General features: G+C 38.1%; 1 protein-coding gene across 5 annotated transcripts in view; it reads left to right on the forward strand.

Annotated features, from left to right (window-relative positions):
- ATP2B1 (ATPase plasma membrane Ca2+ transporting 1) overlaps positions 1-26,571 on the forward strand; it is a 135,424-nt gene that overhangs the window by 82,642 nt on the left and 26,211 nt on the right. For all 5 annotated transcript variants that reach the window (XM_063447112.1, XM_063447113.1, XM_063447108.1 and 2 more), the window contains exons 7-14: positions 1,336-1,374; positions 1,596-1,751; positions 8,385-8,599; positions 9,889-10,131; positions 10,697-10,938; positions 25,302-25,539; positions 25,902-26,081; positions 26,191-26,278. In XM_063447112.1, the coding sequence (XP_063303182.1) occupies positions 1,336-1,374; positions 1,596-1,751; positions 8,385-8,599; positions 9,889-10,131; positions 10,697-10,938; positions 25,302-25,539; positions 25,902-26,081; positions 26,191-26,278 (1,401 nt within the window). The remainder of the gene's footprint in view (positions 1-1,335; positions 1,375-1,595; positions 1,752-8,384; positions 8,600-9,888; positions 10,132-10,696; positions 10,939-25,301; positions 25,540-25,901; positions 26,082-26,190; positions 26,279-26,571) is intronic.

The raw sequence follows: 26,571 nt of genomic DNA on the forward strand, positions 1-26,571 counted from the left end.
ATTACCGAAACAAAGTATTCCCTACTTTGTCTGTCAGTATATCTTTTGACTGGATTTAAATTTCAGTGATATTCCAGCACATTGAATATGAGTATTTGATAAAGATTTTATATTTATGAAATACTCCTATTACGGATGGGAGGATTTTACAGTGCAGCTTTAACTTGTGTCTGCAGAGATGGCATACTATTTTTCAAAAACAATATAAAATAAACATGGGGAACAAAAAAGGTTTTATCCCATTGTTATAAGTTGGTCTCCAAACTCTTAGTGACTTGTCTATTAAACTGGAGATATTTGCAACCAGATGAAGCTTTCGTATTTAGAATGTTTTCAGATTAGTTAAACAGTTCAGTCAGAACTGATTTTGCCATGTACCTGTAGAATTGGATAGGAAATGATGAAATGATCATGATCAAAGTGAACTATTAAATATAACCCCCAGCAAGAATGCGCCATTGCGTCACCAAAAATGCCGATTTATAATTATTTAAATCTAATCCTCCCAGTAGCTACTATTTTGGGGTTATAAAATACAAAAGTATACGGTGAAAAAATAATCTGCACTCTGGTGCTACAATCACCCTAGTGGGCCACAATAAACCACTAGAAAGAACACAAGTGATAAAATATGTGTTGTGTTTTACCACTATTTTGGGGTTAGTGATTTGGGTGCAAGGATAATACGGCATTGTGAGGGATTAATGACAGACGTATAGCATTTATACTATTGGTTTTTGTAACATATTTGGCTTCATGTGTGATTCATATTGGGCATAGCTTGCAGTATAGGGGGGGTTAATTTGTAAGGTATGTAAGGCAATAAACGTGAGAGGGGCCATACAATTAGCCTTGGCTAGTAGAAGGATTCCAGTGGCTTATCATTCTTTTATTTCATGTTAAAATAACTGCTTTTATAATTACCTTTTAATTTGCAGTCTGGAGATATTAAAGCAGTATTTTCAAGTTCAACCCTTTTCGCAGCTTTGATAGAAGTGGTCCTGGTGTGCTGAATCAAGCATGTTCTTTGAATTACAGGTGTCGTTGAGTAGCTGCATGATCATGTTGTCAAGTCCTGCTGGCACTTCATTGACTCTTATTTTCCCCTGTAAAATGTTGATGCTTGTTTTCAACATTCATCATGATTAGTGTTCATTAAGAGTGAAAATTAGAGATCAGTATCTTGTCTGTCATTTTTTTTTATTTTATTTTTTTTCTGTAGTTTAGAATACCATTGAATCCAGACGCTCACAATTCATTTAATGTTTACACAGTAGTTTTTGCATAAAGAATATCCTTGAACTAGTTTATTGAATATATACTTTTTGTTTACAGGCAAAAAGCAAGACGGAACTATTGAAAATCGAAACAAAGGTATAGACTTTGACATTCTATATTAAATTTGCTATTTTGATTGAAAAAAATTATATATAGAATTGAGTGGTTAGCATCATTTAATCAAAGCAGTGGTGTTTTGTGTAATAATTTAGCACAGAGTAGTTTGTTAATATTACCGCACAACTTCAAACATTTATGTAGTAGTTCATTATCAATTTATGAAATGTATTTTTATTTATTTTTTCCTCTTCCGAAAGCAAAAGCACAAGATGGTGCAGCAATGGAAATGCAGCCATTGAAGAGTGAAGAAGGGATCGATGGAGAGGATAAAAAGAAATCAAATGTAACGAAAAAGGAAAAATCTGTCCTGCAGGGAAAACTTACTAAACTGGCAGTTCAGATTGGCAAAGCAGGTACGATCGGTGCAACTTGCAAGCACATTAAAACTGTTCAAAGGCACTTAATGTCGATGCATTTTTAAAAATGTATTTATTTATTTTTAGATTGTTTGTTTGTTTTAGGGGAAAAAAAAAAGTATGTAAGCTTCCATTAGTTTATAATTTTTCCTGTTATTTTGTGCTAAAATTATTAGTTTTAAATTAAAAGTAAAGTTAAGTGTTTTTTTTACAATATTTTAAACACGTCCAATTGTTTTGTTTGCACTTTTCTGTTCTACTCTCTGAACTAGGATTGTACTATTACACAGTGGTTGGCTATTTTAAAGAAAACTGCAACCACGCTATAGTGGTTATGGTGTTGGGAGTACTTGGTCCCTTCCCTTATCTATCGTAAGAAGTCCAATCATTTTTAGAATAGTTTAACTTCTTACCTGGGTTACATTGGATGCACCTACCCACATTCACTACAGCCGACCGAGAACTTGAAGCTCCTGCTTAGGAGCTCCTATTCTTTCCTGAAGACTGTGTCACTGATTAAGAACTAATGAGCGAAGTCCTGTGTTGGCTGTAGTGAGGGATTGGTGCTCTGCAGACTCCATGTAAGATGTCAAACTGTTCTAAAATGTATGCATAGCATTGTCTTGGCAGCATATTATTCAATTGTAAAATTAACTCCATGAACCCATTCTTTAATTGTTATATGATGTAATTGTAAACTATGCAAAAACACTTGATTAGGCTAATCTCAAAGTCTAAAGTGTCTGTGCTGGGGAAGGTAGTGCTACTGCAGTAAAAAAAAAAAAAAAAAAAAGAGGACAGAATTTTGAAAACCTACACCATGAAGTCATTTTTTTCCTTAAAATTGGCATTTTTTTTAATGTAATGAGATATATGGTATAGTTTCAGGGCAGACTTTTATTTACAGATTACCTCGTCTAAATCATAAATAGAACTCTGCAATTATTTTTTTCTGGATTGTTTAGGAAGTATGAATTGAGAGCATTATTTTCCATTATCTGTGTTATTTACAAGAGGAGTCCCTAAAATTTGCAGAGAGAATTTTTTTTATTTTAGACCCTTGTAGCTAAACTGAAAACGTAGCTTACTTAGAGTATATTTTGAATTTGTGTTTTGGGCTAAGTTTGGAAATTGGCTTTACATCCGCTTCAAATTTCCAACAATTCACAGATTAATGAATAAACCCCTAATGTGTGTTTTTTTGTTTTTGTGTGGGGGGCATTTGTGGGGACAATGTAAGCACATCTACTACAGTTAATTGTAGTGGATATGATGCAAGGGGTGTCTTTGGGTGCCATTCTGTTTTTTTTGTTTTTTTTAATCTTTAGCACTTTGACAAATAGAAGGGGCTCTTCTAGCACCCATCGATTTATCAATCAGTCACAGAGGCTATAATGCAACTTGGTCTGTGATGACAGGCTGTGATTTATGGCAGTGGTAGCCTTTGGGTACTGGTTGTGGTACACTGTAACCACTGCAGTAAGCTTTAGTAGCCATAGGAGAAGACCCTTAATAAGAGTGCTTATTTTAATCTCAAACTCCTATCTTTGCATTCTAAATCCTAATCTTTTAATATTTTCAACCTTTGACCAATATATGAGAGGGGGGGGGGGGGGGGGGGGGAGTTTAAGTGAAAAGTAGTTTAACATTTTGCTTCTCATTTACCCTTTATTTGTTTTTTTTTCCACTTTGCTTGTTGCTGTTGAAAAGCCGGATTTCTAAATTACCCTTTGTTGAAACCTAGACTTCCTTTTGAAGTTGTTTTATTAAAATGTGCTAAATATTAGCAATATAGCTGTGCTGACAGGATTACAGCTGAATCTGAGGCATGCAATGTTATAATCTCTTTCAAGGATACCTGCTACTCATTTCTTTTTTTTTTTTTTTATTAAGCAATTAGTTGAGGTTTCCAAATTCGTTATTTTCATAGTATTTCCTGTTGTACTTAAGTTTGAAACTCAAAGAACCAATTGACCTTTGAACCATAAAATAACGTTTTTTTTATTATGGAAGCAATAGATATTCTGAGATGTCCCAAAAATGTTATGAATTCCACATGTACTTTTTCAAGATACAAGACACATTCTTATCTGACTGTACCCAGCCTGATTAGATCAAAGGCAAGTAGGATACAGCTGACCGTTCCACACTTTCCCCCCTGGGTTGTATTGTGTACGTGTAGCAGACTGACACTCTTATCATATTATTTATTTTTTGTCATTTTGCACAGTTTAGGACTATGTTTGCACTTGTCATGTATTATCGGTTGTAGCAGAGACTCTCTGGCTGTCCAGCATATTCACTGTTTATTTGTTAGGTGACACCAGAAATGTTTGTGTGGATTTAAAGCATTCGTCTAATTATTCCCCATAGACTGTGTTGAACCACTCCATTCGGCATACAATCTAAAACTACCGAATCACCGGACCACCTGATGCGAAGTGTGGCTTCAATCTAACTCCCTGTTCGTGCTATTTCATCTCACTTAAAACTCAAGAACGCTTTGTTGCAGTCCCTGGGTGGCCGCCATTTTGGGAGCCGAACACGTGGCGGCGGCCATCTTAAACTCCCGAACAGCGGTGTTTGATCGTCGAGTGTCTGGAACCCAAATAGGACACTCGACTAAGCAAACACCGCTGAGATCTCCAGAGCTACTTAAAAGACTGATAGAAACCTCCGAACGGCCCACCGTTCGGTAGGATGAATCCCATGAACACAGGGATTCATCCGAATGCCCGCCCAGCTCTGGGTGGCATTTAGTTTGGGTCTTTTAAAGCGCGAACAGAGACCGACCGCAAGGCCAAAACTTATGGAACTGTTTTCGGCTACTGTTGCCTGTGCGGTCGGTCAAAACTCTATCCCTCCATAACTCCTGAACCCCTGGTGTACCCTAGGTATTTGGGGTACATCCAGAATGTGGGGGAAATTGTGTACCTTTTAATTATGTTAACTGATAATCTGAGGGGAGGAGATGTGTGGGTTGTACCTTATACCTAATTGGTTACTGTACTAATTATTGTGGGTGTCTCCCTTGCATGGGAGGATTGCATAAAAGCAGGGGTTGTGTGATTAAAGATCCGTTCTGCTCCTGATACTGTGTGTCGTCCAGTTATTGGGAAAGGTGATGGGATATTCTTGGATTATATTGCTGATTGTGCCTTCTACTCTATTGGATTTACTACTTGTTCCTGAGCCATTTTTTTTCTCTGTTCCTGTTCGCAAACTAGGACCTGGGAACACTATTTTTAACCCAACAGCAACTTCCTGCATGCCAGGTGCCTGCAGTATCTGTTGTAGTGTGCTCTCACCGGCCCTCCAGTACATTGAGGCCATTAAGGTAAGACTTTTAGTTGATACCTTAATGGTCTCTTCCTTAATTCAAAACCTTTTTCTCCAGCAAGAAGATTACATTTTTTATTTTTTCTCTTCTCATATCTTCCTCTAATATCTCTAACCTTGAGCAGACAGATAAGCCTGGAGAAAAATGCATTGTGAAGACAAGGCATTTGATGTGTTCCTCCTGTTCACAACCTTTACCAGACAGGTATAAAAAGAGAACCTGTGGTGTGTGTGCCAAAGAAGCTTTGGTCAAAGCCAAAAAAAGGGGAAGTCTCGTCATTTATGACTTGGTTCCAGAGCAGTTTACAAACAGACCTTTGTGGATTTAAGGGAGGCTGCGCTGCTATCAGCTCAGTCTTCAGTTCAACCTAGTTCTATTCCCTTATAAAAGTAGGAGTGTCCGTTTGGAGGTTCCACATATGAGTTCTGAATCCTCTTCTAATTCCTGTTCTTCCGAAGAAGCTAGCGATTCCTCTGACGAGGATAGTTGCTTTCAGGAGCAGTATCTGCCTAAACTCATTAGAGAAGTTTGCTGCCTTATGGATTTGGAAGAATCTTCTTCCAAAAAACAGGAAAATCGTAAACTTAAATCCTTTCCGATCCATCCTTCCATTCACCAGCTTATGTTAAGGGAATGGAAATTTCCTGCAAAAAAGGCATTCATCTAAAAGCATTTAAAATCCATTTTTACGGTTAAAGAAGACCCTAAGGCACAACTAGAGGTTTTACCTAAGGTGGATGTTCCTATTGCCCAACTGGGGAAAAAAAAAAACACTCTTCCTATTGGAGATTCGAGCGGTCTCCACGATGCAATGGATAGAAGAGCAGATACTTCAGGCACCTCAGTAGCTAAAGATAGGCAGACAGGAGGTGATCAGCGCTTAAAATTATATACACATACGATACAGATGGTGTTCTTAGTATATGGATCTATAAGTACAAAGCAAGAAACAGATTATGGTACAGTAGATGTTTGTGAAGGGAGTACAAATGGGCAAAAGTGCACACTCACACTTTTTAGAGCTGTCTCAGCTCTATTATGAAGGCCTGGACGGACTAATCCCAGTCTATGGATATAAGTTGAGGGTCTTTGGAGCTTGTTTTCAGGATGAAGTAGGTATATGTGAAAAAAGCCTTTTGAGAAAGCCTTTGGGGAAACGCGTTAAGTGAGCACTTATTTTATCCACAGTTTATTTGTATTTACTTGTATAGCTGTTTCCAGCTTTTCATTTAATAAACCTACTATTTTATACATGATCACCTGTGGAATACATCCTTCATACAGCCCTCATCATCCTTCCAGTTCCAGCATCTATCTCTAGGTGGGGATTACCTCAAGTTCTTCATACCAGAGCAGGACATTGCTCTAGGTGACGTAAGTAGGATAGTTTCCTCCAGCAATACCATTGGATTTCCTATTTTGCTTTTTTCACATATACCTACTTCATCCTGAAAACAAGCTCCAAAGAGAGAGCGAAAACAAGCTCCAATGTAAACAGTCAAGGAGGGAGACGTTCAATTCCTCTGGAACACCTATGCACCAACATCATGAGGTAGTCGGAACTCCACCTGTTGTCTATTTCTGCGGTCCACATCAAGGGACTAAAGAATGTTCTGGCAGATGCACTCAGCAGAAACCATCTGAAACAGGGAGATTGGTCTCTTTCTGCTCTAATTTTTCAGAAAGTGGTAAAAAGATTTGGAAAGCCAGTGATAGATGTAATGGCCCAGGAATGAACAAAAAGATGGACAGTTTTGCATCCATCAGTTCAGCAGACGATCCCGACTTCCTGGATGCTTTGTCAATTCAGTGGGAATTTTCTCTGGCATACATCTTCCCTCCAGTTATCTTCGTCCCTCGTATTCTTCAAAAGATCTTCAGGGACAGAGCAAGGGTTATTGCAATTCTCCCCTTCTGGCCGAGAAGTTGGTTTTCCATCCTGTTGAACCTCTCCAAAAATGTTATTTGGAAACTGCCTATGTCAGAACACATTCTGGAGCACAATCTGGTCCCTCTAAAAACCCTTCAGATGTGCCAACGAACAGCCTGGTATCTGAACGCCAGATCCTGAGTTCAAGAGGACGGAGTCCTGAAATTATCGATATCCTATTGGTGGCGAAGAATGAATCCATTTCTGCGGTTTACTCCAAAATCTGGAAAAAAAATCTGCTCCTGGTGTCTGGGTATGAAGGTTGATCCTCTTTCTGCCTCAGTTCCTCAGGTTTGGAAGTTCCTTCAGCTAGGGTTTGCTAAAGGCCTCCATCCGGCTACTCTTAAACTCCAAATCTCTCTTAGTTTTTTTAGTATTAGAGACTTTGCTTCAGATGCCCTCATATCCAGGTTCTTTAGAGCAGTTTCAAGGCTACTTCCTACCATCCGGAAACTAGTTTCTACTTAGGATTTAAATATTGTCTTGTCTGCTTTGTGTGAACCTCCTTTTGAACCCTTGGATTCCGTCAAGTCTGAAGATTCTATCTTTAAAATCAATGTTCTTGGTTGCAATAACTTCTGCAAAATGTCTAAGGGAACTTCAGGCCTTGGCCTCTACTCCACCTTTCCTGGTTGAAATGTACGGTAAGTAAAATTTTAACTTTCCTGAACAGGTTTGGTGCAGCAATCTGACTTCAGTGCGCTGTATAGTTTGTGTTACTTTATTTATTTTTCAAATGCACAGCTTCTGTACCTGGCTCATCCATCCCCACTGCTGAACAGGTGCATACTAACAAAATGTTAGAGAACTAAATACCTTAACCCTACCTTTGATTCCCCTCCCCTACTGACCTAAGATGTAATATGCTGAAAAAATCCAGCAAAAGGTACATATGCCTAGCATATGCCCCACCACAGGCTAGGCATGTACTTTTTGCTGGCTTTATTCAGATACTGATTTAATTCTACAAATATCTTGGCAGTCGACTACTTAAAACTAGCAAAGTAAAGAAAACTGGAAAAGTTTTCCTTTAGCCTGATAAGTTGGGTGAAGGCTCATGGGCATAGCCAGTCACTTCATAGGTTCCCTCAGCGGGGGAAATTTAGAGCTAGTTCAATAGTCTGTCTCGGGTAATCTTCAAGTGGACCTTTTAAAGTTCCAGTTTTCAATCTCTGTGTGAACATGAAGTTGTATTGCTCTCCTCTCATCAAATTGCCAGCAGATTGAAATTGAATGTTCTAGTACTAATTCGAAAATGTGTAAACTTTATTAATATCCATTGAGAAATCTAATAAGATGTTGGTGTAAAATGACAGCTTGATCAAAATTCTGCATTTCTCTTACTTTTGTTCTTTTAAAGGTTTGGTGATGTCTGCGATTACAGTCATAATTCTCGTGCTGTATTTTGTCATCAATACCTTCTGGATTCAGCAGCGTCCCTGGCTCGCTGAATGTACACCAATTTATGTTCAGTATTTTGTCAAGTTTTTCATCATTGGAGTTACAGTTTTGGTTGTAGCGGTTCCAGAAGGTCTTCCACTTGCAGTTACCATTTCCCTGGCTTACTCAGTAAAGGTAGGCATTAATTTAGTCACAAATTATTCTTCCAATTTTTTATCCTCGTTTATTACTACTCTGAAACTTGGACGGTCTATTAAAGCTATTCTGTTTGATTACACAATGTACAGACATCAACATTGACTTACATAATACATCCTTATGTCCTTGTTAATGGTCTTGGCAGCTTTATGAACCAGAAGCCACTGTCTACTTCAGTAAATAAAGTACAAAAAATGCCTGTTTGTGCAAATTTTGTGACTTAAAATCATTTAGCCTTATATTTTGCATTCTGCAGGTGAATTTGTTTTCCTGTTTTAAATATAAAAAAAAGTATGCATCTGAAATTTTGTAATTCTGAGTACATGCTTTGTAGAGGTATTCCCCTCCCCCAATAGAATAAATTATAATTTTATTATTGGTAAATTATGACGATGATATTTTGATGGCTCAGTAGACAGGCCATGCGCTTCAGAACCACAGGTTTGGTTCAAAGGAAGTGATGTAAGTACCAATTTTGAAATTGTGAAAAAACATCTAAACCACAGGATAATCTTGGAAACCACCAGCAAACAAAATGTGCATGTTCTAATTTAAAAGAAAATATCATTTAATTTTCGAAATTCTATTGGCTATTTTATTCGCCCGAACTTAAAATCTAATTTGGGACCTCCAATACTAGTTCATACGACTGTTCGGCTCATCCGAATATCAAAATATTCAAGAAAATAATTAGGACAAATTAAAATGGTGCAAAAATGGGCCATTCCATGTGCTGCAAAATATATACATAATATAAATAGTATGAATATATTTTGCAGTATGCGGATAGGCGCATTTGCGCACCATTTGGTTCACAGATCAATTGAGAAAAAGTAACCAATAGTGGGGGGGAGGGAGAAAGAGGCGAAGCAGTAAAATTTGGGGGGTGGGGGGGGGGTTTCTTGATCCTCATTTCCCCCCCCTTCCTTACTCACTTTTCACTTGATCTGTAAATAGAATCATTTACTGGCTGTCTCCTAACCATCAACCATCATTTTTGGAGCTCCAAATCCTGAAGCCAACAAACATGCTTGTCCATTGCGTGAGCAGTTTGCTTTATTATACGTCCCTATGGCACTTTGGAGATATGGATATTGCACAATCGGCTGATCGCCCAAAATTCAAGTGAATTGCAGTTCAGACAAAACTAAATGTACAAGTCTATAGAATAGTTTAATTTTGTTTATTTTTTGATTATGAATGAATGTACAGAATTAAATGAAAATCACTTATTTTACTGACTAATTTTCTGTTTCTCTTTTTAGAAAATGATGAAAGATAACAATTTAGTAAGGCATTTAGATGCCTGTGAAACCATGGGTAATGCCACTGCAATCTGTTCTGATAAAACCGGAACTTTGACCATGAACAGGATGACTGTTGTCCAGGCGTTTCTTGCTGAAAAACACTATCGGAAGATTCCTGATGCCGAGTCTCTGCCTGAGAACGTTTTGGATCTCCTTGTGTCGGGTATTTCGGTGAACTGTGCTTATACATCAAAAATTTTGGTATGATCGTGAATTCATTAATAAATGCACACATTGTAGCCTTTAAAGTATCTTGTTCTCTCCTCCACAGAATTTTAGCACAGATCATTTTTAGATAGATATATAAAGATATTTTAAGTATATGTATTAAAATGGTGCATTAGTTGTGTAAAAGTTTACATTAATCCTAGGATCTGCAATATATTTTAAAATTAGAAGTTTTGTACACATTTAAACACTCAGGGATTCATTCAGATTTTTGGAAAGTAAATGAATGTATGAATTGTCAATAAAACTAAAAAATTGTGTCCCCGTTTTCACATGTTCTGTTTTTTTGCCTTGATATTGCAGTTTGAAAATCAGTTTGCCACAATTTACTATTCCCTAATTACCCCATAGCGGTCGTTCTTGGGCTGTTGTTTGTTGAATATTCAAGTGAACTTTGGTTAAAAACACTTCCTATTACGTAGAGGATATAGTTATTTTTTTATATTTGCTTTCCACTGTTTGATTTGTAGAACACTATTCAGAAATCTAGATCCCATTGAGGGCATATTTCAAGCTTCTCTGTTTCTCTGACTTTCAGCCTCCTGAAAAGGAAGGTGGGCTACCGCGCCATGTTGGTAACAAAACTGAATGTGCCTTGCTGGGTTTTCTTCTGGATCTAAAAAGAGATTACCAAGACGTAAGGAATGAGATCCCTGAAGAAACCTTATTCAAAGTGTACACCTTTAATTCTGTCAGAAAGTCCATGAGCACAGTGCTGAAAAATAATGATGGCAGTTACCGAATGTTCAGCAAGGGTGCTTCCGAGATAGTCCTTAAAAAGTAAGTACCAAGTTGTAGCTACATGATACTTTTTTTGTTTCCTTATTTAGTTTTGCAAAGTTACATAAGACATTAGATTATATTCCTTTAACTTCATTGAATTGTTTTTTTTTTCTCCAGATTTTGTGTAGCATACAATCTTTTAGATATATTATTAAATGACCACTTGATCATTTTACTCCACGAACTAGTGATAGACCCATTGTTTTTTTTTATTTTAATTTTTTTTAGTACCTGGTTAAAGAACCACTATAGTGCCAGGAAAACAAACTTGTTTTCCTGGCACTATAGTGTTAATAGGTCCCTTCCACCAGACTCTAGGGGGAGGAAGGGGTTAAAGGCTTACCTTTCTCCAGCGCCAGGCTCCCTCGGCGCTGGGGACTCTCCTCCCTCTTACGCCAAATGCGCATGCGCGGCAAGAGCCGCGCGTGCATTTAGTCAGTCTATAGGAAAGCTTTTTCTCACTGCTTTCCTATGGACGCTTGCGTCTTCTCACTGTGAAAATCACAGTGAGAAGCACGGAAGCGCTTCTAGCGGCTGTCATTGAGACAGCCACTAGAGGCTGGATTAACCCTATTGTAAACATAGCAGTTTCTCTGAAACTGCTATGTTTCCAGCTGCAGGGTTAACCCTAGATGGACCTGGCACCCAGACCACTTCATTGAGCTGAAGTGGTCTGGGAGTCTATAGTGGTCCTTTAAAGATTTCTTTTTTACTAGACTACTGTACGTGACCAAGCTTTCTTAGATATCAAAATGTTACACTGCCTTCCATGTCTGTGCTGTATATTCACATGGATTCCTAAATATATCTAGGGTGCCAAGAATATTTGAGAGAAAATTATGTAAAATGTCTGCCAGCATCGACACTGGCATTAAATACCATTTCTGTAGGCAGGCACTATAGCAAAATCACTTTTTAATTCTGCAGAAACATATGTAAAACATATTTTAGTTGTAAAATAAAACATAAATATTTTAGACTCCGGAAACCTTTTGTCCAAAGGAGAGCACATTATTTAACATGTTTTGTATAATTTTCATTCAGATGTTAAGGTGGAAAGAGTTCCATTGCCATTGTCTCATACCGTGTGCCTCAGATGGCAAAATCACACACTTCTTCCTTCCCTACTTCCTTCTTTGCCACCCAAGATCCTTACAAACTGTGCATATAGCATGTGAACCACATTGTCATTTTTTTCTTCCTGTACATGGATTGTGCATGACACTTATTTTATCAGATCTTATAGTAAGCAAAGTGTGCGCCTAACCAAAGATTGGCAGACTGAACTTTGTTCAATTAAGTTTACAGCCAGGCATAAAATATAAAAATTGCTCAGAATTTAACTCTGCTTTTGAATATCTGCTCTGCTTTGCCAAGAAAACAAGTTTACTTTTAAATTGACAACTTTTATTGAACTACTTGCTAAAGAATTAGTCCGAGATGTGGCTTTTCAAGGTCATAGAGCTAAATATATTTATCATAATTAAGGAAAGGAAATAAATACCGGCTGCATTTCAGGTTTGCAGCACATTATATAAGGGCATTTATTGTCCTCCATTAACACCCAAAAATAAATACAGGTACAATACAAATGTGACGTTTCATGGGGGGGGGGGGGGAGGGGAGTAAGTTGACCACAGGGTGAAATAGACTTAAGTCAAGTCTATTTTAAATCATGATGTAAAAAATGTAGACACTCCTGCTTGCTGGTTAATATTTGCAACCAAATGAAGATTTCATATTTAGAATAACATTTCAGCTCACTTTGACAAAAGTGATTTTGTCAAATACCACACGTAGATAATGTTGAAATTGTTGCAAGGTGAACTATCTCCAGTAAAATATGTTAATAGGCTACTCCAGGTCAGTACAGCTTGCTTGTAGTTGTGGTTATGATGTGAGTTAGTACCCTGGCGTCGTTCCCCAGTAATGGGGCAAACTGTTTTGCAAAGGCCAGCTCTTACCTGGGCCCTTAAGGCTCAGTCTTTTGTCCTTTTAAGTAATGTTCATCTGCAGAGCTGCAAACACCATGAGCGCTTCAAAACACTGAATTGGTTATGGTGCTTGGAGTAAACTTTTATTCATTCATGAATTGAGAACAATTACAAAGTAACAATGGGACTAATGTATTTTTCCCTACATTGCATGTTTATTTTATAAGATCTGTGCTGAAAAAAAAGTGCATTTACTTGTATTAATAGAATTCCTTAACCAATAATGTAAATATTGCATGAATATACAGCCCCATGCTACATTATAGTGTAATATTGCATGCTGACTAACCTTTGGACTAGAATATATTTTAAATGGAAAAAAATCTTTAGTTTCAGGGGAGTGGAGGGGGATGATTATTTTTATACATATATTTTATCATATTTTTTATCCACCCTGCTTGATCATATGACAGAACTATGTAAGTGAAACTGCACAGTACTAAATTTATAATTCAGTGATGTTGTCCTCTAGTTTACCGTTTATTGGTACGGTATTGTGCCACTGCCTACCATGAAAGTTTTAAGAAAACGTTAGATATTTACAGTGTCTGCATAGATGTGTCTAGGAGTAGTGTTCAGAACTAAAGCTCTTGGCATGAAGTCCGTCTACTCATCTCTGGTTTCAGTATGAACTCACAGAAGGTTTCAAGGTGATCAGTTTCAAGCCTGCTACAACTGCACCAACCTTCTGTACTGAAGACAGATTAGGTCTTTGTTTCACTGGCAAAGGGTATTCTTATGACTCTTGGCTGAAAATAGGTACTTTCTGTTTAAACTTTTATCCCCTTTAGAATGTCCTTGTCCACTTGTGCTATTTAGCAGATTGATGGTCTACATAGATACAATGTTACAAAATGTGCTCTTGAAACTGTGTTCACTTTTGTGTTTTCCCCTTTGATGTTAACTGGAAGCTAGAGTTTGAGAATTGTTTATTTCATAGTTAAAAGTAATTTAGCTTGAATTGTTTGAATGATGGAAAATTAAAACTATCCAAAACCTTTTTCTATGCCTAATTGGTTCTGTCTTTTGGGAGGTCTGTATGGTTTGAACTGCCTTTTTCCTGATTTAACCAATGATTGCCTTTAGGTATATTTATATAATGAATAGAAGCTATCTGGAAGTAGAAGTAATAAAATTATACAAAATTTGTTTTAAACATTATGTGGGACACCGTTGCTGTATTGTATCAGAATACAAAAGGGATTAGGATAAGCTTTTGAGAGGGCTAGTTTTGTGAGGTGAGGCCAAAGAACATTATTGTAGGGAAAAGATTTAACCAGCCCAGAAGAATGGAGTATTTATGTTTCTGAAGGAACGCTACAAATTGGTAAAGTCCATGTTGGTATGAACGGAACATCCTTAGAGGTTTATCTACCCACTGCACCCTACTGTTTACGTAAACAAATTCTCTTCCTCCTGATCAAGTGAGTTCAATGCATAATAATTTCAAATTCATGTTTAATTCAAAATATTCCACAACTGTTTTACAATTTTAAAGTACACTGCAAACCAGTATAAGGATAGACTGAGTTGTTGGACAGTGCTCATGGCGAATTAACCTGTCAGCTGTGTTTGTTATAGACTGTGAGTGGGGTAACGTGGGAGTATGACCTAATATTTTCAGCAATATTAGTTTTGAGCATGTAAAGACAAGCCCATTGTTTATATTGGGCTGAGTGTGAGTTGTTCAAAGATTATATTAGCGTGGTTTATAAATTTATCGGAGGGCGATTGGAGCCAAAAAGGATGGAGAGATTGCAATGTTGTAGGGTAGTATATAGTAGAGCATTGTTGACCTGAAGGAAGGACAAATCGTGTTACTGCTTGGAAGTGTAAAGAGGTTTGGTTTTGAGAAGAATGAGCTTCAGAAAGCAGGCAGTCAGCAAGTAAAGACAATCACTGACACAGAACAATAGACAGGTGGCAAGTTAGAATCTCTAAACACGGTCAGGTTAAATAAGGTGCTGAAAGTCAAAGACATTAATTGGTTGCTGATTGAGCAGTATACAGTAAAACCAGGAACTTATGCAGAACTGAACTTATGTGTGTTCCTAAGTGGTAGTCTTTAAACTGTCTGTGATTGTGAACTTGATTGGTGTCACTTAATGGTGAATAAAATTTCATCTATATATTGTACTATCCAAACTGGGGTATAATTTTTAATTGAGACTTTTACTGTATATTTGCTTAGAATAGTTATACCTACCTGAAAAGACACTCTGCCATCATCACTACAGTTTAGTGCAGCGGTCTGTATTGTTTATGTGAAAGTTACATTTCCAAATTACTGTTCAATTTTGCCCAAACGTAGATGGCATGCATTCACTGAGCATTTCCTCTGATGCATTCATCCAGTGAATGATGTCCATGTATTAGGGATCGACCAATATTAATTTTTAGGGCCGATACCAGTAATCTGTGACCTTTTAGGATGATAACTGGCACTAATATTTTCCCCCCTCTTACCTGTGGCCAAGGAGGGGGATATTATTCTCCCTGGTAGTCCAATGGCTTTGTGGAGGGTGCCAGGGGTTTCACATTGAATTGGGGGCTGCTATGAGCCAGAGCACGCTATCTTCTGCTTCCGTCCTCTCTCCTACTCTGGAAAGAAGAGCTGAAGATGGCAAGCGCTAGGCTTATGCCGCCCGCATTATTGGCATTATTGGTATCATTATAGGCCGATACCGATATTTGCCATAATGCTAAATATCGGCCAACTGATATTCGGTTGTTTCCTACCTTCTATGAACTTAATTGATATTGCTAATGTGGATGTGTAAGTAGAAGAAAGTACTAGGTGGATACTGGCACCATAACCACTACAGTGTGTGCCCCACTAAATACAGTGTAAAATCAGGGCCAGCGCTTGGTGAGCAGGAGAGGCAAGAATGTATAAAGTAGGTGAACCGCAATGTGTGTTTTGTCACATAACCAAGAATAAACAAAAATGTGACAATGATTTTCTGCAATGTAATTCTGCTCTAACTAAAATATAGTCTGTGAATCTTAGCAATGTGCGTTATTAGCGATCTGTGCATTTCAAGTGTTTATGTAACATATAGTAAGATTTGTTGCTCCTTGTGTACACGGATTGCATTGTATCAGAAGTTTCTAGCACCACTTCCAGATCTAAGCTTTCTATAGCACATTACGTTAAAAATTGTTTTGGCATAAAATCCTAATTGTTTTATATTCACATTAATCTAAATTTACAAATTGGGTGCGTTGTTGCACCAGTGGGTGCAAAAAGCACTTTAGGTTCTCTGCGATAAGTTCCAATATAGTCTATATTTTAGAAGCTGATTCTCCTCTTTGCAATTCACTGTTAAGCGGATAAACACATTGTAAACTAAGAATGTAAGTGAATGCAAATCTTAGGCGAAACACATCGGAAAACAGGAAGTTAGACATCAACTTGAGGTTATATTTGCAGGGATGTGGTTGAGTCTTTAAAGAGAAATGAGAAAAAATGTATGTGGAACTCTGGGTTTTTCTGAACATGCAATGCTGCTTTTTGATACAAATAAAATCAGTTCTTTATAACAAGTCTATTCTCTCCCATAATCTTTTATGTTAATTAAAGGGTTAGTCATTAAAGAGATATTAATATGCAAGTGAAACCTACAAACTTGTCTGTATGTGTACTTTGATTCTGCCACGTGTTTGTAACAATATGCAACTCTCTCTTCCTTTCTATGCTTTAAAAGTATGGTTTTGTGAGAGCCCTGGCCTAATTACACATCATCCAACACACTGACGAACTTTTAAAGCATTCTTATCAGTGACATAGTTTCCTTTCTTGCAACAGTGTAAGGCTAGTAAATAATGTCCTTGTGGACAGTGCAGGATATCACATGATTATTTAAAGTCCATAGAACATAGACTATAACATATATTCTGCATTCAGGACATATCCTGTCTACTCTGCAGAAAATAGAATCTTTCTAATGAGGAATATCACAGTATTTCTTGAAGTTAAAATACTAATATTGTTTAATTTCCCACTACAGGGTACATATTTGTAATGAACAAGGGCTTTATTTTCAGTTTATAGATCTGCACTCCCTTGAGGCACAGTTTAACTTGAAGTAGTGAAAAAAAAAAAAACAATTTAACCCATGGCTGTGACTTTGCCAAGATTCTGTGCGTTGGATTGTGGCTTTGTTTGCCGTATATTCAGTCATTGTAATTTTGCCAACTTACCGTACATTTTTGGCCGTCAATAAATGTTGTTGATCATGTTACTATTTAATTAACATTAGTTAGTGTAGCCTAATTTATCGTGTTACATGTAGATACATTGGCTGTACTGGTAACAGAGCCTTGTTCCAATAATCTTGACATTTATCTACTACAACTATATAAGACTAAATCAGTATTTGATAAATAATCACATAAACACATTTTAAACAAAATCGACAAACCCAGGGTAGTCTTATTTGGAGCATGCATGTTTCTAAATTATCCAATATCTTCCCTCTTTTGTAACTACTCTCTTTGGTTGCACAAGATCTCGCTGTTCTAGCAATTAGCATTCAAATAACATTCCCATAATTCACACGTTTTGAATTGTTTCCCAGGTCTTTTTTTTTTTTTTTGTCAATTAGGAGCTGTACCGTTTTGGGAATGGTGGATTGTGAAAGCGGATGCAAGTTACATAGTTTGTCTATATTCATTCCAAATCACTATTGTGAGAACAGATGTAGGTAATAGTCGCACTGCTGCTGGTCGTTTGTGTTTTGGTACCCAGAGTTCTATGTATAAAACCTCTGGCATTGCCTAATCAAATTCGATTTGTATTCAAACCGGGGTTCCACTTTTTTTAGCCCAGTTAATGATTTGGCATATGTTGGCTGCGTAGTAGTAATGTTTTATAATGGGGATCCCCAGTCCTCCCTCCATTACCTTATCTGTGATTACTGCCCTACATACTCCAACTCTTATTCCCTTTCTTATAAATCTTTCAGTAGCTGATTGCATTTTATCCCCCAAAAAAATTTGGGCACTCGGTTTGGTAGAACTCTAAACAGATATTGAAATCTGGGAAGTAGCATTTTCACAGCTGCTATTCTCCCCAGCCAGGAGATGTGTTTGTCTTTCCATGCATAGATTGCACTACAAATTTCCTTTCCAGGTTTTTGGTAGTTTAGTTTAAACAAATGCTTGGGATTCTTGGAAATGTTGATTTCAATATGTTTTTCGCCAATCAAAGGAGAATCTAGTCTTTATAATTGTTACCGTATATTTATCCAGATTCAACAAGAAAACCTAGGTTTTTCCATATGTTTAGTTTGTAGTATGAATAATTTCTGTATTCAGTAATAATTGCACAAAGGTTTGGTAGAGATATTAGGCAAACAAATTGATTTTGTGTTCATACCGTGTATGTTGGGATCAGTGCAAAGTTCTAATGCCAGAACATATAGTAAAGAGGAGGGTGGGTATCCCTGACTAGTACCATTGGGTGTCCTAGGGGTTTGACAAAAAAACCTGATGACCAGATGCAAGCTGTTGGACCATTGTATAGTGATTGACTGCTAGGAAAGGAACCCATGCTTACTCATGGCAGTCTCCAAGAAACTCCAATGTAGGCAGTCAAATGCCGAAGTGTATTATGAGGTGGTGAGAGGTAAGAATAGTCTTAAGTTTGTGGATAGAGCGTTCTCCACACCTCATGTAAGCTTATGGACAAGTTAAGTGTTTACACGGCAAATTTACTGTGTGTAAGTGTATGTATGCTGCATGGTGGGCAGGACCATTCTAATTGGGAGTCCAAAATAAAATTTAAGATCTCCACACGTGATAAGTGATGGCAGTTGAATCTGCATCAACTTTGTCAAGATCATATCAAAAAGTAGACTGGTCTATATTTGGAGCATAAGTGTTAACCAACGTATAAAGCGCAACACTAATTTTACAGATTAGGAACAAGAATCAGCCATTGGAATCTGACATTCTAGAGTCAAGTGCGAAAGTAATATGTCTACTAAGGAAGATTGATACACCCCTTGACTTATTCTCTGCTCTTGAGTTATATTGGTAAGGGTACTCTATTTGCTGCATCTGGTTCTTTTGAGATCGTGAAAAATGTGTTTCCTGTACGCACATAATGTCTGGTTTGAGATTTTTAACTTCCCATACATTGTATGATAGTATTTTCAAAATGTGTACTATAGGCACAGTGAAAACTATCAAACCTATCTCAAGTACAGACAGTGAGGTGTATCCAAGCTTGTGTTGGAGATTGGATTACATAGAATGTGACGGCAGATAAGAACCATTCGGTCCATCTAGTCTGCCCAATTTTATAAATACTTTCATTAGTCCCTGGCCTTATCTTATAGTTAGGATAGCCTTCTGCCTATCCCACGCATGCCTAAAATCCTTCACTGTGTTAACCTCTACCAGCTGGAAGGCAATTCCATGCATCCACTACCCTCTCAGTAAAGTAATACTTCCTGATATTATTTTTAAACCTCTGCCCCTCTAATTTAAGACTGTCCTCTTGTTGTGGTAGTTTTTCTTCTCTTAAATATAGTCTCCTTTACTGTGTTGATTCCCTTTATGTATTTAAATGTTTCTATCATATTCCCCCTGTCTCGTCTTTCCTCCAAGCTATACATGTTAAGATCCTTTAACCTTTCCTGGTAAGTTTTATCCTGCAATCCGTGAACCAGTTTAATAGCCTTTCTCTTAATTCTCTCTAAAGTATCAATATCCTTCTGGAGATACAGTCTCCAGTACTGTGTACAATAGTCCAGATGAGTTCTCACGGGTGTTCTGTACAATGGCATGAGCACTTCCCTCTTTCTACTGCTAATACCCCTCCCTATACAACCAAGCATTCTGCTAGCATTTCCTGCTGCTCTATTACATTGTCTGCCTACCTTTAAGTCATCAGAAATAATTACCCCTAAATCCCTTTCCTCAGATGTTGAGGTTAGGTCTCTATCAAATATCCTGTACTCTGCCCTTGGGTTTTTACATTCAAGATGCATTATCTTGCACTTATTCACATTAAATGTCAGTTGCCACAACTCTGACCACTTTTCTAGTTTACCTAAATCATTTGCCATTTGGCTTATCCCTCCTGGAGCATCAACCCTGTTACATAGCTTTGTATCATCCGCAAAAAGACATACCTTACCATCGAGACCTTCTGCAATATCACTAATAAAAATATTAAAGTACAGATCCTTGAGGTCCCCCACTGATGACAAGCCCATGCTTCGAATATACTCCATTGACTACAACCCTCTGTTGCCTGTCACTCAGCCACTGCCTTACCCGTTCAACAATATTGGAATCCAAACTTAAAGACTGCAGTTTATTGATTAGCCTTCTATGTGCAACAGTGTCAAAAAGCCTTACTGAAATCTAGGTAAGCAATGTTTACTGCACCACTGTGATCTATTATTTTAGTTACCCAATCAAAAGTAAGATTACTTTTTGGCATGATCTCCCTGAAGTAAACCCATGTTGTCTCTGATCTTGAAATCCATGTGATTTTAGATGTTCAACAATCCTATCCTTTAACATGGTTTCCATCACTTTCCCCCCACATGGCCTATAGTTGCCCGACTCCTCCCTACTACCTTTCTTGTGAATGGGCACAACATTCGCTAACTTTCAATCTTCTGGGACTACTCCTGTTAACAATGATTGGTTAAATAAATCTGTTAATGGTTTTGCTAGTACACCACTAAGCTCTTTTAATAGCTTTGAGTGTATTCCATCAGGTCCCATTGACTTTTGTCTTTACTTTTGGCAGTTGAAATAGAACCTCTTCCTCTGTAAACGCACAGGTAACAAATGACTAATTTTGTCCTTTTTCCTAACTGAGGCTCCTTTCTTTCATTTTCATCTGTAAATACTGAACAGAAATATTCACTGAGGCAGTCAGCTAGACCTTTATCCTCTTCTACATACCTTCCTCCTTTTGTTTTTAATCTAACTAATCCTTGTTTTACTTTCCTTTTCTCATTTATGTATCTAAAAATGTTTTGTTCTCCCCCCCCCCCCCCACCCTTTTTTTTCATTGACTGTGCTATTTTCTCTTCTCTGTGTGATTTGGAAGCTCTTATAACTTGATTAGCCTCTTTCTGCCTAATCTTATAGATCTGTCTATCTTCCTCACTCTGTTTTTTTTTTAAATAAATAAATATATATATATATATATATATATATATATATATATATATATATATATATAATATAATTATTTAATGCTAACTTTTTGTTTTTTACTATTTTTGCCACATCTGTGGAGTACCACAGTGGTTTCTTGAATTTTTTTTTTCTTTTACTGATCAGCCTAATGCAATTTTCTGTTGCCTTCAGCAGTGCAACTTTTAAATAATCCCATTTCTCTTGGACTCCATTTAAATTGTTCCAGTCTGATAATGACTTCTTTACACATATTCTAATTTTAGAAAAGTCTGATTTTTATAAATGTCTAAAACTTTTTGTTTTTGTGTGGTGTCACTGTTCTTATATTAAACCACACTGACTGATAATCACTGGATCCTAAACTTTCACTTACAGTAATATCTGATACCAAATCTCCATTTGTTAACACTAAATCTAGTATGGCCTCTTTACGAGTTTGCTCCTCAACTACTTGTTTTAGAGACAATCCCAGTAGGGAGTTTAGAATATGTGCGCTCCTGGCACAAGCAGCTATTTTGGTTTTCCTTAAACAGAGAAAAAAAATATACCCAAAGGTAATACGTACATACACCTCAGGGAGGGAGAGTTGGTAGGTACCTCAAAGTAATAAAACAGAAAAAAACAATAATAGTGCAATACAGTATATTAAAGTGCAAAATTTGTGCTGGATAACTGTAGGAAAACCACTCACATAGAGTAGAGCTATATAAGAGCTCTGCTTTGTTCTGTGTGTCTGTGTGTAGGAAAACCACTCACATAGAGTAGAGCTATATAAGAGCTCTGCTTTGTTCAGCGTGGACGGTATAATCCCAGTCTATGGATACAGGATGGTAGGGGTGGTATTGGTCCTCCAGATGCAAATGTAAATAAAAGAGAGAAGCACTCTGATAGTGTAGTAAGTACTATAAACCAGAATATTGGAATAAAAGTATTGTACTTACTGCGTGTGTGACTGTCTGCCTGCGTGTGTGACTGTCTGCCTGCGTGTGTGACTGTCTGCCTGCGTGTGTGACTGTCTGCCTGCGTGTGTGACTGTCTGCCTGCGTGTGTGACTGTCTGCCTGCGTGTGTGACTGTCTGCCTGCGTGTGTGACTGTCTGCCTGCGTGTGTGTGACTGCCTGCCTGCGTGTGTGACTGCCTGCCTGCGACTGCCTGCCTGCGACTGTCTGCCTGCGACTGTCTGCCTGCGTGTGTGTGACTGCCTGCCTGCCTGCGACTGTCTGCCTGCGTGTGTGTGACTGCCTGCCTGCCTGCGACTGTCTGCCTGCGTGTGTGTGACTGCCTGCCTGCCTGCGACTGTCTGCCTGCGTGTGTGTGACTGCCTGCCTGCCTGCGACTGTCTGCCTGCGTGTGTGTGACTGCCTGCCTGCCTGCGACTGTCTGCCTGCGTGTGTGTGACTGCCTGCCTGCCTGCGACTGTCTGCCTGCGTGTGTGTGACTGCCTGCCTGCGACTGACTGCCTGCGTGTGTGTGACTGTCTGCCTGTGTGTGTGGATGTTTGCCTCGGTGTCAGTGACTGTCTGTCTGTCTCTGTATGTGTGGATGTTTGCCTCGGTGTCAGTGACTGTCTGTCTGTCTCTGTATGTGTGGATGTTTGCCTCGGTGTCAGTGACTGTCTGTCTGTCTCTGTATGTGTGGATGTTTGCCTCGGTGTCAGTGACTGTCTGTCTGTCTCTGTATGTGTGGATGTTTGCCTCGGTGTCAGTGACTGTCTGTCTGTCTCTGTATGTGTGGATGTTTGCCTCGGTGTCAGTGACTGTCTGCCTTTGTGTGTGTGTGTGTGTATCTGCTAGTGAGTGAGCGAGCATCTGTGTGTGTGCGCGCGTGCATCTGCTAGTGAGGGAGCCTCTGTGTGTGTGTGTGTGTGTGTGTGTGTGTGTGTGTGTGCGCGCCTGCTAGTGAGTTTGTGTGTCAGTGAGCTTGTCTGTAGGGAGCATGTGTGTGTCAATGGGCTTGTCTGTAGGGAGAGTGTGTGTGTATCAGAGTTTGTCTGTACTAAATTTGTGTGTGTGCCAGTAACCTTGTCTGTGTGTGTCATTGAGAGTGTCTGTCAATGAGCCTATTTGTGTGCATCAGTAAGATTGTCTGTGTCTGCATGTGCGTATGCTTTACTGTATAATTTAATTACCCTGAAAGAACTAATATTTGGAATTAGAAGAAGAAATGTATCAATATATATATATATATATATATATATATATATATATATATATATTAATATTAATATTAAAAGCTGTTGTACCTTGCACTCAGGTTTCAAAGTTGTGTGACCGGGTGCATCACCAGGTCTCCAGTATCCAGGCAATTGAAACAGTTGACTGCACTCTCAAATTTCCTTAAAACAAAACTTTTATTGAAATATTTAAGAGAAGATCAACGTTTCAGTCCCTCTTGTGGACTTTCATCATGATCCTGATGAAAGTCCACAGAGGGGATTAAACGTTGATCTTCTCTTAAATATTTCAATAAAAGTTACGTTTTAAGGAAATCCGAGAGTGCAGCCAACTATTTGAATTGCCTATATATATATACGCCTTACAAAGCACAATGACTTATGGGGCTGGCATAGATTTTGTTCCAGGGCTGCTTCGTATCCCCAGTCTGGCCCTGCATTATACCATGTCTCAGTAACAGCGACTAAATCTACATTTAGTTCATGGATCTTATCCCCTAAATTGCGAGCATTTGCAGACATGACTAAGCTTATTATTTTTTAACAGACTTGCTACAGGCACCTTCTGTCCTTGTTTGGGGGGGATAATGGATTGATGTTTTATCACCCTTTTGCCCCCCTCCTCCCTCCTAGTTTAAATACATCCTAGCAAAACCTCTGAACTGCTCACTGAGAACATTTGTTCCCCTTTGAGAAAGATGCAAACCATCTTTTTTTGTACAGTATATTTCCATTCCAAACAGAGCTACCATGAGAAATGAAGCCAAATCCTTGCTCCCGACACCATTCACCAAGCCACAAGTTAAAGGCTTTAATACGAATGCGCCTGATGTTTTAAGTGTTATGCACAGGCAGAACTTCAGAGAGTGACAGTGTGGAAGCAACCTGCCGTATATCATTGGCAAAAACACAAACTTCCTTTACCTCTGAAACCGCATTGCAAGCCAAGTCATTTGTCCCTAGATGGACAAGTACATCCAACTCCCCTTCCTGCTTTGCTCGCTTACCAATATTACAAATACGTCTCCTGTCTCTGTGAGCAGTAGGAAGGACCTCTAACAAGACCACTATTGTCCGGCTCCACACCTCTTGGAGAAAGAACACCGGTGGGATTGCAGCATTCCACATGGGAATACAAGTTTTAATTTCCAGAAGGAAAACCCTTGGTGGACAATACTATTCCGGTGTAGTATGGAGAGCAGTAACTCTTTCATTATATGAATCACTGCTCTTAAGGATTCCAAGGCCTTTGATATCGACTAACGGGTGTGTGGATGGGTTACCTTAAGACATCAAAATTATAACGTCCCAACTATATATGCTTATATCATTTTTTTTATTTTTATTATATAAAGAAATTACTTTCGCAAGCAGCATATGGGTGGCCCTTAAAATCTGCCTTTAGATTTAAAAGTCCCATGTAGTTACCATGGGATCCATTTCACCATAGCATTGTTTTTTTTAGATTTTGGTTATACTTCTTAAATTACATAAGCACTAAGAACAAGAATATGCTTGTCCAGAAGCATGAACAAATAAACACTCATAACCTCCTTCATACAGTTACTTATTATATGGCAAGTTGGGTTCAACGGCTCACAAATCTTCCATGACAAACATTCAAAGCTTGACAAGTTTGCTCAAGATGAGAAACTTCAATATCTTGCCTTCTTCCATCCTTATGTTGGCTTTGGAGGTCAGCGGGGGAGAAGCGTGGGCGGAGCTGAGCCAGCGCCGAGGGACACTGGCACTGGACCCATTTAAGTGACTAAAAGGTTTATTAACCACTTCTGTACCACGGGAGAGGGCCTTGACAAAGGGGAAATCTATAGTGCCCGGAAAACAAGTTTTTTTTTTTTTTTTTTTTCCTGGCACTATAGAATCCCTTTAATCACCAATATATTACCTCCATACCAGATAGATAGAGATAGAGATATATATTGTGTTTAAAACTTAGTTTAAGGAATCTGCTAATGAAATTGTGTTTTAGTGTTTCATTGTGTTTTCTCACTTCATACAATTAGGTGCTACAAAATCCTTCGTGTAAATGGTGAAGCACAAATATTCCGACCAAGTGATCGAGAGGACATGATCAAGCGTGTGATTGAGCCCATGGCTTCTGAAGGGCTGCGGACAATATGTCTGGCTTACAGAGACTTTCCTGCTGGAGAGGAGGAGCCTGACTGGGAAAATGAAAATGAGATACTCAGCAGGCTAACCTGTATTGCTGTTGTAGGAATTGAAGATCCGGTCAGACCAGAGGTCAGCAAGTTTTAAAGGAAATGAAAAGTACATTGTTTTTTTTATGATAAACTGGCAGCAAAGTTGCATCTGTAATCTATCTTTCAAAATTAAACGGAACTTCAGCACTGTAGCTCTTTTTGGTAGCTATAAAACAAATCATTTTTAAGTGCTTTTTATTCCCCTTTTATTTCAATGTACTAGTGTCAAAGCTAGTTTTTAAATAAATACTAGTTGTATCTGCATTGACTGAAATAATGCTAAAAGCCTTTACTGACGGAAGTCGTGAATAACTGTGTGATTCACTGAAGTTTTATTTTAAGATTGTTCATTTATTCATTACATTTTGTACAACATTGTCTCCTTCTCCCATATCCATCAAGGTACCTGATGCAATTAGAAAATGTCAGCGTGCAGGTATTACCGTACGAATGGTCACAGGTGACAACATAAGTACGGCACGAGCTATTGCCACGAAGTGTGGCATTCTTCACCCAGGGGAAGACTTTATTTGTGTGGAAGGCAAAGAATTCAATAGACGCATTAGGAATGAAAAGGGAGAGGTATGGATACTGATATATGCGTTATGCAAAAATGTTAAATGGTTTTATTTAAATTTTTCAAATTTGCTTTTGTTTGGTTTTTTTCAAATTTGATTTTGTTTGGTTTCAGATTGAGCAAGAAAGGATAGACAAACTTTGGCCTAAGCTCCGTGTTCTTGCAAGATCATCTCCAACAGATAAACATACGTTAGTTAAAGGTAAGACTTTGGATGTCTTGTGTGAGCTAGTACAGAACTCCCTAACAGTTTTGTAAAAGGGCTATCATTGGTTGATAATTTGTTTATTTCATGTCTGTAGTAGGAACAGATTTTGGTAAAAAAAGGAACTTTTAGATTCGGGTATCTTTACATGTATTTTATTTTTTTTAAATTTTTTACCAAATCTCAAAAATGCTTTAATAGTACATAAAAAAAAATCAGTTTATTTTTCCTTTTTGTGTGATAGCACTATGCAGTTCAATACACAATTGGAAGTCGGATTTAATTTATAA

The sequence above is a fragment of the Pelobates fuscus genome, chromosome 3, assembly GCF_036172605.1.
Source record: "Pelobates fuscus isolate aPelFus1 chromosome 3, aPelFus1.pri, whole genome shotgun sequence".
NCBI classification, from domain to species: Eukaryota; Metazoa; Chordata; class Amphibia; order Anura; family Pelobatidae; genus Pelobates; species Pelobates fuscus.